General features: G+C 42.1%; 1 protein-coding gene across 31 annotated transcripts in view; it reads right to left on the bottom strand.

The window, feature by feature from the left end:
* LOC125977523 (receptor-type tyrosine-protein phosphatase delta) overlaps window positions 1-13107 on the bottom strand; it is a 196162-nt gene that overhangs the window by 41354 nt on the left and 141701 nt on the right. For 27 of the 31 annotated variants that reach the window (XM_068651445.1, XM_068651466.1, XM_068651446.1 and 24 more), the window contains exons 11-12: window positions 4546-4691; window positions 1422-1563 (exon numbers count right to left, since the gene is read on the bottom strand). In XM_068651445.1, coding sequence (XP_068507546.1) covers window positions 1422-1563; window positions 4546-4691 — 288 coding nt within the window. Of the gene's footprint in view, window positions 1-1421; window positions 1564-4542; window positions 4692-13107 lie in introns of all 31 variants that reach the window. The other 4 variants (XM_068651443.1, XM_068651452.1, XM_068651447.1 and 1 more) reach the window with 1 other exon arrangement.

Raw genomic sequence — 13107 nt, 5'->3', positions numbered from 1 at the left:
TCCAATGCACACATCATCCAGAAGCGAAGCTAGCTAGCCTCAGGGGATGTTTCCTTTTGGCTGTTTCCTTTAGTTTGCATGAAGATACACACAGTTCTTTTTATTTATTTTTCAGATTCTTGTCATTTTTATTCCTCTTGAGGCATTGCTGTTCATTCTTAAAAGTGGTTTCTGATTGAATTGTAGCATCATTTGCCAATGCCGGTACATCGACTGCATTACCAGAAAATATGTCGGTAGCTCTTTCTGTGTAATCTGTATTTTATTCAAATATTTGCGTTCATGTGCACGGAGGCGACAAAGGATTTCTCCAGCGCTCGCTCCCGTATGTGCTACAATGATGGGAAAATGAAAATGGCAATAAAGATGCTAATGCTAGTAGAGTAGCTTTGGTGTGTTATTTGTGCGCGTGCAAAATGTGCAAAATATTGTGCGATGCAAACGCGCCACCTTTTTCTACCAATCGGCCTTTTGTTAGCTCGCCGGGGAGATAAGGCGGCCGGTGATGGCGGGAGGATTGACGCAGACGCAGCCTCATTTGATGCTTTGTGTAATTGTGGCATAAAATGGCGCGCACTTCACTCAGGCGGCCGCTCTCCAAAGCTCCCCGCGCCATTCCAATCACATTTTATATACAAACAAAACAGATAAAATATTTTTTTTTGCTGGGCAGGGCAAGGAATATTATTTCGTAACCCCCATTGCCATCCATCGGTCTACCTTGGCAGAGGTCTGTGCTGCCTTTAAAGTTTTTTTTTGGGGGGACCTACTAACACGACATGGACAAACGTCGATGAGACAGACTAATCATTCAATTGGGGTTTTTGTTACACACCTTAACCTTATTCCACAATCCCCCTTCAGACTTGGCAGGGGGCATTTTTATCATTTTCGTACATAAAAGCAGCAGATTTGGCTGGCTTCACACGGTCAAGTCACAGCACAGCTAATTTGAAATCATTAAAAACAGCCGCCGGTGAAGGAACAGACGTCAATTTGCATAATTTAACTGGCATCTTAATTATTGTGTCAAGATGTATGCAAATGAGTTCAAATCCAGAAGAAACTTCGTCGGCTGACGGAGAATGGACTTATCACGTTGTGCAAAAAAAAACAAAAAAAAATTGTGAAACCTTGTTCATTTTGAGCAAAAGTGACCTTAATGAGAAAGCTGGAGATAGTTCTGCAGTAAAAAGAAACATCATTCTTTCTTAAGATGAAACCCAGTGGCAGCAAACACAATGAAAGCAACAGTGGACCCAAAATTGAACCCTGTGGAACTCCAGACAGGTTGGGCTGAATGGGACTAACAGTTTGGTCCACTGAATAAAATCCAAACTACTTGAAAACGGCAATGAATGAGTTAACCCGTTGACTCAAAGTGTACTGAAAAACCTCCAAGTGGAATATCCTTGACGTACCACGTAAAACGGTGAGCCGGGTGGTCGCGCTGGTCTCGCCAACGCTGTTTGAAGCTACGCATTCGTATATGGCTTCATCACGCGGGGTGCGCAGTGGTTGGATTCGCAGCACCGAGCCGGAGCCGTCATCGAACTCGATCACCTGCAGGTGCGAGAGACACGGTGTGTTAAAGGAGAATGGCGGTAGGGGGCCGAGGGGGGGGTACAACGAATGCGGGACCACCATTCACACACAGAACACACAGTCGGGACATTTGATGGCTACACAGTGTCACACTCTAGTGTTTTCCTAGATTTTATACAGCAGTATTCTTAAGTACAGTACGGCACAGAAAAATTCAGTCAAATAGTTAACTATCTTTGTGCTTGTTTAACTTTAAGAATGGGCACATAGAGTTTAGAAGGCGAGTCATGTCAATTGCAAGGCGTCCCACACTCTTAAAGCTAACACTGGACATCCTGGAACAATGCGTGGACAAAAGACGATGAGGGCCACGCTGAAAAGGAATAAAACATCGTAATGCTACGGCAAAAGTTAAGGAATTACCAGACAGAAGTCATTCTACAAAATTTAAGTTGTATTTAAAAACCTGCGGGAATGAAGACAATCCCGGAATCACATGGGGATGACGTGACTAAAGATACAGTAAGAATAATATTTTAAAAAAAAACATTTTTCAATTTCTGTTTTTATTTTACATAAAAACATGGCAATTTTAGGAGACTGCTTCATTTATCAATCAATAGTAGTAATCCTACAAGAACAAGATTTTTTTTAGACAAAATTTTTTAGACATTCCTACACGTATGTTCTGTTTACACTGGTTGAAACAATAAAGTTTTTCAATTAAGAAAGAGTCAAAATAAAAAAATAAGATTAAAAATTCCATCTAGAACAATGTCCAAGTATACTTATACATATACAAGAGTATATGTGTATATATATATATATATATATATATATATAAAATTAATCTACTGTCTTTATCCTCCTCATAATTTCCTTCTTTGTGTCATTTTCGGCGTGGCCCTAAAACCGGTTGTCAGACAGAAACGAAGCACAAACAGTGATTTGGTTGTACCAAAAATTGACGTAGCGCCACAGAAAGAGACAATTTTATCAGGACGGACGACACACAAAATGCCCACAAAAACAAACAAACAAAAACAGGACGGTATTTGTTATATTGTGGTCATGCTCCGCATTGGGTACTCACTGATGTCTAGAAAGCCCTGTCATAACTCAAAACTTGGGTTTGAACAAATAAAAACTTCTGCATTCACCCACTCACACATGCACTACTCCAAAATTGTTCAAGAGATTGGCGTCTGGGATTAAACTTTAGGATGAACCCGAAAATGCAATATAAACCTGACAGACGAGCGGAATTTGACCTCATGTAAACTGTTGTGGCCACTGAGTGGTGTCAAAACTACGACTCGGGGGCCATTTGCGGCCCACTGTCCATTTTATACGGTCCGCGGCAAATACTAAAAATAAAAAAAATACAAAAAGGAATGCGAGTAGACATCTTGGGAAACTTTTTTTTGCCATTCAGTTACTGCAAGAGAAAAGCACTGAAATAATGGACAGGTTTCCATTCAAAAGATTAGAGAAAATGAAATTAATAATCTCTTTTTGGGAGTAGTGTTCGCACACACACAAGCACGCTCAATAAGGATAGCCTCATTTAATACAATTTCATTTTCTTAGCCATGCTCGTAAGATGGTGGAAGGCCAGGGAAATGTTTGTGCCAAGGGATGAACGTCGTCGACATGCCAAGCCATGCGATTCACTCTGATAAGATGTTAAAAAGCCATTGCAGAAATCCTGAGGGTTGACACAGGAAATGAATACAAGTCTTATCAGAGTTCTTCTGTCACACCTTTCACATGGAGGTGGAGGGCGGATCCGTGTTTCAGCCGGAATGAAAATGCAGTACGCTATATGGACAACCGTATCGTCGCCGTAATTGCCAAACCGGTGGAAGGAAATTTGAGGTGACATTTGGTTGAATATGGTTGTCCATGTGGAGTACATGTGGAGCAAGCTGCCATGAAGCAAAAGGAAACGATTAATCTGTTACGAAATTGAAATCAGTTTTTACATGTAATTACAGAGATTGGCTGTATTTATTTGGATTTGTTGAAACTCATGTAAGCCCCAATTTCGTGCTAGGTCAGGTTTGAATGCTTCGAGTAAATTATTAGCGTGTTGCTAACAAAATAATTGATTTTTTTTTTTTGTAAACAAAATTTCTGCACGGCTGGCTGAGTATTTTTCCTCCTTTCATATGCCCAATAAAATCTAATTTCTATCGAGTGGATTATATTATTATATATTATTTATCATATTATTAGTGTGCTGTTACCAATATGTATAATGCAATTTGGGTGGTATGATGACTTTCTCCATTATGGTATTTGATGGATATACTTATTTTACACATTCACTTGCTTTTATTGCACAAGAAAAATATGAAAGTAATTACATTTTATTTTTCAGTCAGTGCATTAATAAGGTCAATTTTTCTTGTTGATAGCGGTGGAGGCAGCATAGCTTTTATTTTACTTGTGTGTATTACACAGTTGCTAACTTCATTGCGTCATGCTTAACAATTGTGTTATTTTGCACTTCAATTTGTTTTGATCAAAAAGCAAAACCGATGGGAATTGTAAGTTTTATTTTGTTTCTTACAAACCAATCCAAAATTCAGATTAAGTTGTTAGTGTTTCATTGAGGACAATTTTGTTGTTTTGCTGTCGTGCTGCCCGCCAAAATAAAAGCAAATCAATGTTTTTAACTGCCTTTCAACCATATTTATGGCTATTTTCATTTGTTTTTCTTTCTTTGATCCATCAATAAGCTACTTTTGCTATAAACTACGCATTATGCTTGAACGGACCTCACGATTAGCGTTTCTCGGGCTCCGATGGACAAACTAGCTGCCGCGAACACGGCATGAAATCCAAACCCGAGCGACACGCGTGTAAACAACAGCCGGCTTCTCCCTTGCTTTCGTGGCAGCTTTGAGGGATGGGTTTGCGTTTGTGCTTGCAGCCCTCAAGCAGTGCAAAGTGTTTCTCAGCGAGCATTTTACATCAGAACAATAGACCTAATACCTCGAATCGCTGGTTGCTCACTTTCTTCCCCTTCTTGTTCCATACGATCTTGGGACGTGGGTCGCCAGTGGCCTGGCAGATGAAGGAGGCCACGCCGCCCTGTACGCCCGTTTGGTCGTTGGGCGTTCGTAAAAACTTTGGCGGCGCTGCGGGAGACAGAAGATTTGATTAGACAAACACAATATGTATGAATCATTGTAGTACTCTTGAATATAACGTCACAAAGCCCGAGTGTCAGATTTATTGGGAGGTGATCTCCATCTGTCCTCCTGCAGGGGTCACGGGTCTCCTTTTATCAATCACTTTGCGGCAGGCCATTAGGTAATGCCCACCATCTGAAGTGGTTCATTTGTTTGTGAGCGTCGTGAGCGAAGACCAAATTAACCCGCAGGACTCGCCGATAAACAGACGGGCAGCTGGGCCTCCGCTGCTAGCGCAAATGAGTGCGGGATATCACCGTGACGTCTCTTCCAAATCGTCCACGCGCTAAAGATTCCACGTCATTTGGGGCCTGGCGGGAGCTGACGGGCAATTGATACGGTGAGTGTGGGGTGCAGGGGGGGATGGTGGTGGGGGTGGAGCCCGGTGGCACAATGGAGTAGCGACCGAGGCGTGACGTGGAGGTAATGGCGTTTTCACAGACACGGCTGGCCAAATCGCCATCGCTCGCCCCGTTGTCACCATGCCAGCACTGCAACAATACAGCGGAACCCCGCCTATGGGTGCTTTGCCACTCGTAAATTCTTTTTTTTTCCTATGCAACCTGAATTCACCATTTTAAAGAATATCGGAATTTCTGTGCTCTTGCTGTCATGCCTTGAGATGCTACACGATGACGTCAAAGCTTTGAGTAATAGGAAAGTAGTACATAGTTTCTGGTCATTCGTGGGCAAATACATGTTAGATTGGATTGATTGGACCATCTTTGTTTTTAGGGTGAGAAGCTCGGTCATCCGGGAGAGACTCGGAGTAGAGTCGCTACTCCTCCACGTTGAGAGGAGCCAGATGAGGTGGCTCGGGCATCTTATCAGGATGCCTCCTGGACGCCTCCCTGGGGAGGTGTTCCGGGCATGTCCCACCGGTAGGAGACCCCGGGGACGACCCAGGACGCGCTGGAGAGACTATGTCTCTCAGCTGGCCTGGGAACGCCTTGGGATCCCCCGGGATGAGCTGGATGAAGTGGCTGGGGAGAGGGAAGTCTGGGAGTCCCTCCTAAAGCTGCTGCCCCCGCGACCCGACCCCGGATAAGCGGAAGAAGATGGATGGATGGATGGATGGATGGATCTTTGTTTTTATTATTTTTTTCCAGTGATGGGTGATCGTTTCTAAAATCCTGATCATGTAAAGCCAAAGGATTATCATAATTAACCATTGCACAAAGCAAATGCGAAGGATGCACTACACAAAACATTCAATTGTGAACAGCCACTTGGGAGAAAGTGCTCAAAATAATTTGAAACTAACTGAAAAGATTCCTACTAAAACCTGTGATGGTGTTTCCCAAGAGATTGAGAGAAAAAAAAAAGATTCAAGCTCCATCTGTTCACCGAAGTATATGTTCAGAAACATGGACATACATTTTAATTACCCCCATGAGTTGTTGTTGAACACCTTTGGGTCTGTTAAACTGCGTGTTATTATTCTTAAAGAAAGAAAAAAAAAAACTTAGATGAGGACCCACATGCTGCTTCACCCTGACTCCGATATTATTCCATGCACAAAGGAGGAATGATTGTTCAGCGCAAACGAGCTGCGTTGCGGCCACGGCAATCTTTTCCAGTCACCTTGGATAATGAACCACATGCTGCTTCACCTCCATCATCCAATAAAATATAGCAGCCCGGTGGATTTTTTTTATTCCTCAACGAATCCGACCGGACTTTTGTATAAAATTTCTGTCAACCCGCAGCGTGTCTGGCGTTGCGCAACCGATGCTGTTTTTGGCACGTGCGCCTCCATTAAAAAGTTTCTTTGATACGAGCTCGACCTACAGCCAAAGTCGGCGTCATTCATCAGCGTTTCCAAGTGGCCCGACGGGGCTATGAAAGCACATGAATCAAAGAGCGCCAATAAAGCCACTTTCAGTTCCATTCCGAGTTGGAGGGGGAGCCGGATTCATACAATCCCGCTGACTGACATGTTTAATTTCATTTGCATGAAAGGGGGCCATTTCCTCGCTGAATATTTAACATGCGGGGTGAGGCCGGGTTGCGCTGGCTGATAATTAATCCCGATGCACGCTGCACAATAACCGCGCTGCATTTTCAAGTGGAAGAAAAGAGCATTTAGGCGACGCCATTAACCTCCTCCGCCATCCTTTAGGCACGCCGATATTGATGAAGTTTCACCAAACGGCTAAAAACATCCACTCTGACCTCCCATTACAAATATGAGGAAACAAACAACGGCGAGATAAACGGGCGGAACAAACGGTGGCGTTTTCTCGAGGGTTTGCCGCCGCCGCCGCTCGCTATCTGCGGCATTGTGATAAAAAATGTGTCTTTTGTGACGCCGAGGGAAACAAACTCCGCATTGTGTGTGCTCACAAAGGGAGTTTTAGGCGCACAAGAAAAGGAGAGGAGCCGCGGCTTAATTAGAAGCGTTGGCTGACTGGAGTCGCATGTTGGGCTGCGATCCTCGCCGGAAACCCGAATCATAATTCCAATTAGCGAAGACTTGAAAGGGGATTGGCCCCTGCCAATGTTTGTTCATTAGCACAACGGGAATAGGACGCTGATTCACGGGTGCCACCAAAGAGACTTTGTCAATGAGAGACGCGTGAAAATCAGCATGCAAATACGGAATTGGGAAGAAATAGGATTTCAACATTTTTGGGGATCTTCAAAAACAAACCGATTGGTACAAACACATTAACTTGACTCCAACACACAAGGAATTTAGAAATTTGGATGGTTAGATTTTTTGGTGTCTCAGGAAAAGCCTCTTTCTGTGATTAAAATCTTGTCAACAATCACCTTAAACTGATTACTTTCTAAGATATCTTGCCTTTTTCCAATCACCTGACAGGTTTTGGGTAAAAAATATCCACCACTAAGGTTGTACGGGAAATTTCGTCCGGTTCTCGAAGTCGGCCATTTTGGGCTCAATTTGGCCATTTCAAAAACAGACTACATGTAATTTGTGTGATTGCTAGCTGATTGGAAGCGGCAATACGAGGAAGACGGAAGACGCTAAATTGCAAGAAAATTGTTACTCATAAGCAAATGCTTCAAAATTCAGATGGTGACACCTCTACACTTTGGAGCATTTAAGCTAGCACGCTTCAAATGCTCTCGTCCAACATTCAAGACTTTGCGAGACCCTCCGACAGCCGTCTCCTCTTTCTCTACACTTTGCAAAGGAAAACGAAAGAAAGGAAAAACTCGTTCTGCCCTCTCACGTCTTCATCGCCCTCCTCCTCGTGGGACACATTAGCGCGCTAGTGGGATCCAGTTTGTCACTTAATAAAATGGCCCACTCAAACAGATGGCTCTAAAAGCTGCGAGGAGACGAGTTACAAAAGCAGACATGAAAAGACTCCACTTTCTGCCATCACGGCGGAAAGCAAATGCTAACATAAATATTGAAACACGTCACTGTTGTCACAATGCCCAAAAAATTGGGAGACTTTCATTTGCCTTCTGGTTTTTGTAAACCAAGAGAGAGCGGAAAGAAGGAAATTTGGATTTGTTTGTTTTGCCTCTTTAATAATAATAATAAATAAAAAAAAGAGCGGAGATAAGTAATTCTAATTGTGCAGGCTGCTTGGTAGTCGGCACAGTCTCTTGGCAAAAAAAAAAAAAAAGGGGAAGAAAAAAGTTAATTATCTGATAGGATAGGCAGCGGCAGCCTGGAACGCAGCAAAGGCATTTGTGTTCATTTTGTTATCCACTAGGCAATGGAACGATTCATTAAATGGTGCGAGCGCTTCAGCAAAACCACTGCCAGTTATCATGCCAGGGCTGCACATTTGTGGTGAAGAAAAAAAAGAAAAAAAAATTGAGATACCTCAAGCTGACATTTTCTGAACATAGAAAAAAAAAATGGGTGCACTACCATGTGCCCTGAGTTTATTATTCCTCATAAACTAGCAAAATAAAAAAGTAAACATTTTGCAAAACATATTCAAAATCATTTTGATATGCAGCGTTCATCCATTTGAACCTTGGAATTCACATAAAATGGCCAACCTGTTCATTCCCCTGCATGTTTTTTTAGATTTTTTTATGTGCCCTGTCATTACACGTCCACCCAATTTTTGTAGCCATCAGGAAAACTGGTTTTACCCAAAGATTTTTTCAAGTTTTTGGTCGGTCATGTTTGATGGGAAGTCCTTTTCACACAAATATACAAAAATAATGTTAGTTTTGACAATTTTTTGCCATTATATGCTGCTAAGATAGTTGTAAAACTCCTGGATTGATTTTTATAATTGCCTTAATACATAGACATACTATAATTCTAAAACTTCATCATTTCAACATTTGATGAATGAAGAGGGTTAGGGTTAGGGTTAGGGATCTTCCTAATATCCACAAAGCCCAACAAAAACTCAAACGTGAGAAAGATTCTTGTAACTCTCACGAACAACCCTAACTAAAATTTACTCCTACCTGACATAAGGGACACAAAATCCACAGTAATAAAAATGACAGTTTAATTCACCTGCCGTTGTCTTGATGTATGTAAAAGTGACACGGTGAGTAACAGCTTGCTGTCTAAATTTTGTACATTTTGTATGAGCGGCACTTCAAACCTGAGCGAGGGAGAATAAAACGACAAAAATAAGTGCCGAGGTTGTTGCAAAATGCCGCGAGGTACGTCGGCGTTCCGGTGAGTTAACGGCTTGATCCGTTTTCTCACATAGATTAAAGGTTAAACGGCGAGCTGGCATGGGGACGAGGCTGTTCATTAATGTTTGCACCTTGAAGGCGCTCACATTAACGGGAAGCGCCGAGCCCAAAGCGAAAACCGTGATTAATGCCACACGCCGAATTAAAATACTAAAAATACTTTCATTACCATTCCAAATGACAACTTTGATCCAGAACCAGTCAATGTAGCAGACAAAAATGTTAAAGATTTGTGTTTTTGGCATCAGCGAAAATTAAATCCAAGTTTGAAACATAAAATATGGTTGGTGGCCATCTCTAAAGAAAAGACGGCCATTTTGTTTGGAAACAAAACAGAGTAGCTTTCAGTATCTATGGATTTGGGGTTTGACGAGCCGTCGCCATTTTGTATGGACAACACTATATTGCAAAAACATTTGTGTTTTTATCTTGGTGACCATGTTTACGGACAATAAATCTCTAAAAGTCGAGTTTGAATATTCCGTCGCCAAAACCAGTTTGACTTGGCTGTGCTAAATTTGTTTATCCCAAGGGGACCCACAAAAAAAAATTCCCGTACCAAAACAGATAATTTGGGAATTCTGCTATTTTGTTTTTACCGCAGCCAATTTCCGTCATTTCTGGTGGCCCTTCAAAATCAAATGTATGCTAAATTTGAACATATAGTACAGATGTAAAACGCTGATTCATCAATATTTTAGCTTTTATCATTTCATGTAGGTGAAGAAGCATTTATGGCTCACCACAAAACCCCAAATTCTTATCTATTCTAGCTTTTACTGAACTCGATTATCGTTTTGAGAGTTTCAACGAGCGTCATACACACGCCACGCGACTTGACGCTTCTTGTGATGTTGGTCTACGTCTAAACACGCCTTTTGAAGCCCCGCGTCAACAACATGCCGCGCAATTATCTCTAAATGCCGCATGTGGCCTGTTATTAACTCGCTGAATGGCGACCTCTATGGCAAGGGTATTATTTATGGCCATTTGGCTCGTCGTATGGATCGCTCAAACTCTCCGTAAAGAATGGCACAAAAGCCGAGCAATTTGGCCCCCACCGCGTGCGATCCTCCTACCTTTGAGGAAAGCAAATGGTGGCCAATAAGCAAATGGTGGCCAATAATACCGACACACTGTGCAAATGCAATGCAATTAAAGGCCACCTCCCGCTACACGTACCCTTTTGATCCAAGTGACATTCATGTGCGTCATTTTGACAAATAAGGTATCCAAAAAAGGGGACATGAGTTCAAAGTTGCACTGCGTACAGGCAGTTTAGCCATTGAGCAATCGATACGGACTTCTGAAATTAGAAATATGTTAAAATTACCTAAAATATTGGTGTTATAAGGGCCTGATCTATTTAATTTGGTGGTATTAGCTTTTAAAAATGGTGGGAACTCAGCAAAAATGGCAGATATTTTTATACACATTAAAGACAATGATGTAATTTTTTTTATGGAATATTAATGTATAAATAAAATAAATAATAAGAACCTAAAAAATAAAAAAATAAATAAAATAAAATAGCAAAAAAACAAACATAAATCTGTTTTTTGCAATTCCCCTCTATGTGATAAAGTTAAATACTTAAAAACAAATAGTCATATCTGCCTGCACTTCATATTTTTTCATTTTGTCAAGGTAGGAAAAAAAAATTATTCTCTTTGTTTGATTTTTTTTAAACTAAAATGCCAATTAATCAGATATTAAAATTTTATTCTCACAAATATCAAAACCAGTATCAGGCTGAAAAAAACCCCCATGATTTTCCCTACCAATAAGAAAAAAAAAAAATATATATATCATTATGCAGCCTACCATTTCTATAATCATCTGCCAGTGTTCACATTTTCAAATGATCCAGGGAAATCACAGGTGAGCTATTTTCTGAACAAGCTATCCGGGTGGTGACCCCTGACCTAAACCTTGTAAAAAGCCATACTTACACTCCTAAGTGATATTTCAGTTAATGATCCAAATTTATGTTTTGTTTAATGGTAGCTGAATTTGTGAACAGCGAACTGCAAATAGTAACATCTTTTTGTCTCGAAGACTAAAATGGCACCTTGTGTGGGAAGGTTGCCACCCTCGTTTGCTCTCCTCACAAAGCGTGTAAGAGCACTTGGCCCGAGGCCGCCGCTTTGCTTTCACTCCAGGTGTCCTCAGATTTCAACTCATTGCACTGATCTCGCTGCATTTGTGCAGCCCGTGCCATTCCGCAGGCGGCATTGGGAGCAGGGGAGGAAGGGGGGGGTTTAATGGTGTAAGCCATTCGTCTCCGTGGATACCGCCTCGGGATTTTCGCCTTCCCGGAGGGCCGCGAAAGAAAGAAAGCTCCGCCTCCACCGAGCTACCTAAAAGCAGCCACCGCCGCTTGACGCACATCGTGAATCTTAACGCCGCCGGCTCCTCTTGTCACAGTCCATTTACATCGGGGCGACGTGATGGAGTGAAGTACGTCTTTGGAGAGCTGTCTTTCTCACCTTCCGCTCATTCACGCACTTTATCTTACTTTATCACTTTTCCCCGTCAGCCCGCCCCCTTCTCTCTTGTTAGTGCTTTCTCCTCCGCTCAGTGTTGACATTTTGGGAGGCCGAGATGTATTTATTAGGCTTTATTCGTTAGTTGAAAGCCTTCACTGAGAGGTGAAAATCATTTCCATTTCCACTATTTCTATTTGAATCCAGGCCAAATTTCTAAGTGCCCCGTCGCGCAATAAAAGACGGAATATACATTAACGCCCAGAGCCCTTTGACAGTTATAGTGCTTGGCTGAGCATCCATCAAAACGGGTTTTCCCCATGTCACTTTTAATCTCTTTACTTAGCTGGTATAACAAACAATCGTCATTATTTGATTCACGCTAACATGCTAACCGGAATAGGTTAGCATGTCTGCTACGCAAGTCAAATATTCGGGAATTTGATTCTCGGCCTTCCTGTGAGGAGTTTGGGTCTTTGCTGGAGATAACCCAGAGAACCTAAAAAGTCCAACAGACGGGTTGAGAATCCCAAAACGTTGCCATAAATACATGAAAGTGACGCGTGTCCACATTCTGAAGCGCTGGCCCCCGCTGTGGATTTGGGAATCCTTTGAACCGTTAAGCTCCCGTGATAGCAAACAAGCCGGCTGACATATTTAATCACAAACTTTTACCTCCATGTTTGACAATCCCTCCACGAAGATCCCTTTAATCCGTCCCCATCTCCCTCCCAGCCTCATCGTTAGCGCAGGGTGGTGCCGGGCGACTTTCAAGCTGTCTGGATTTGTGCCCACGCGGTATTTCTTTACCTTACAAATAAGATCGGTTTCACCTCGAAAAAATGTCCCACGCCCGGCCGGCTGTAGTAGGGAAACGTTTTAGGCTTTTATTTTCAGCCTTGTGTCTTTATTAAGCTCCACCATGCTACAAAACTTTGTAGCTATTTATTGATAGCTTGTACTAGCATGAAATTTGTAATTCTATAGTCTTCGTGTAGATTTGAGTTTAGTAAATTTCATCAACCCATCAGGCTACTGCTCTGCATCTATAAGATGGGGAAGTATTGATTAGCCTATAATTAAATTGTCTACCCAGCAAGATATGGATTAATAATCACCCCACTAATACCCTGCCCTGACATTTTGCCGCATCCACTCGATAGTGGTTACAGCGACGTGCCGATAAGGCTCGCAATCGTTTGTCGTCATGGTCAAGTGAGACG

The sequence above is a fragment of the Syngnathus scovelli genome, chromosome 1, assembly GCF_024217435.2.
Source record: "Syngnathus scovelli strain Florida chromosome 1, RoL_Ssco_1.2, whole genome shotgun sequence".
NCBI lineage: Eukaryota > Metazoa > Chordata > Actinopteri > Syngnathiformes > Syngnathidae > Syngnathus > Syngnathus scovelli.
Note: the sequence above shows the minus strand (reverse complement) of the source record. Positions and strands in the feature narration are given on the sequence as shown.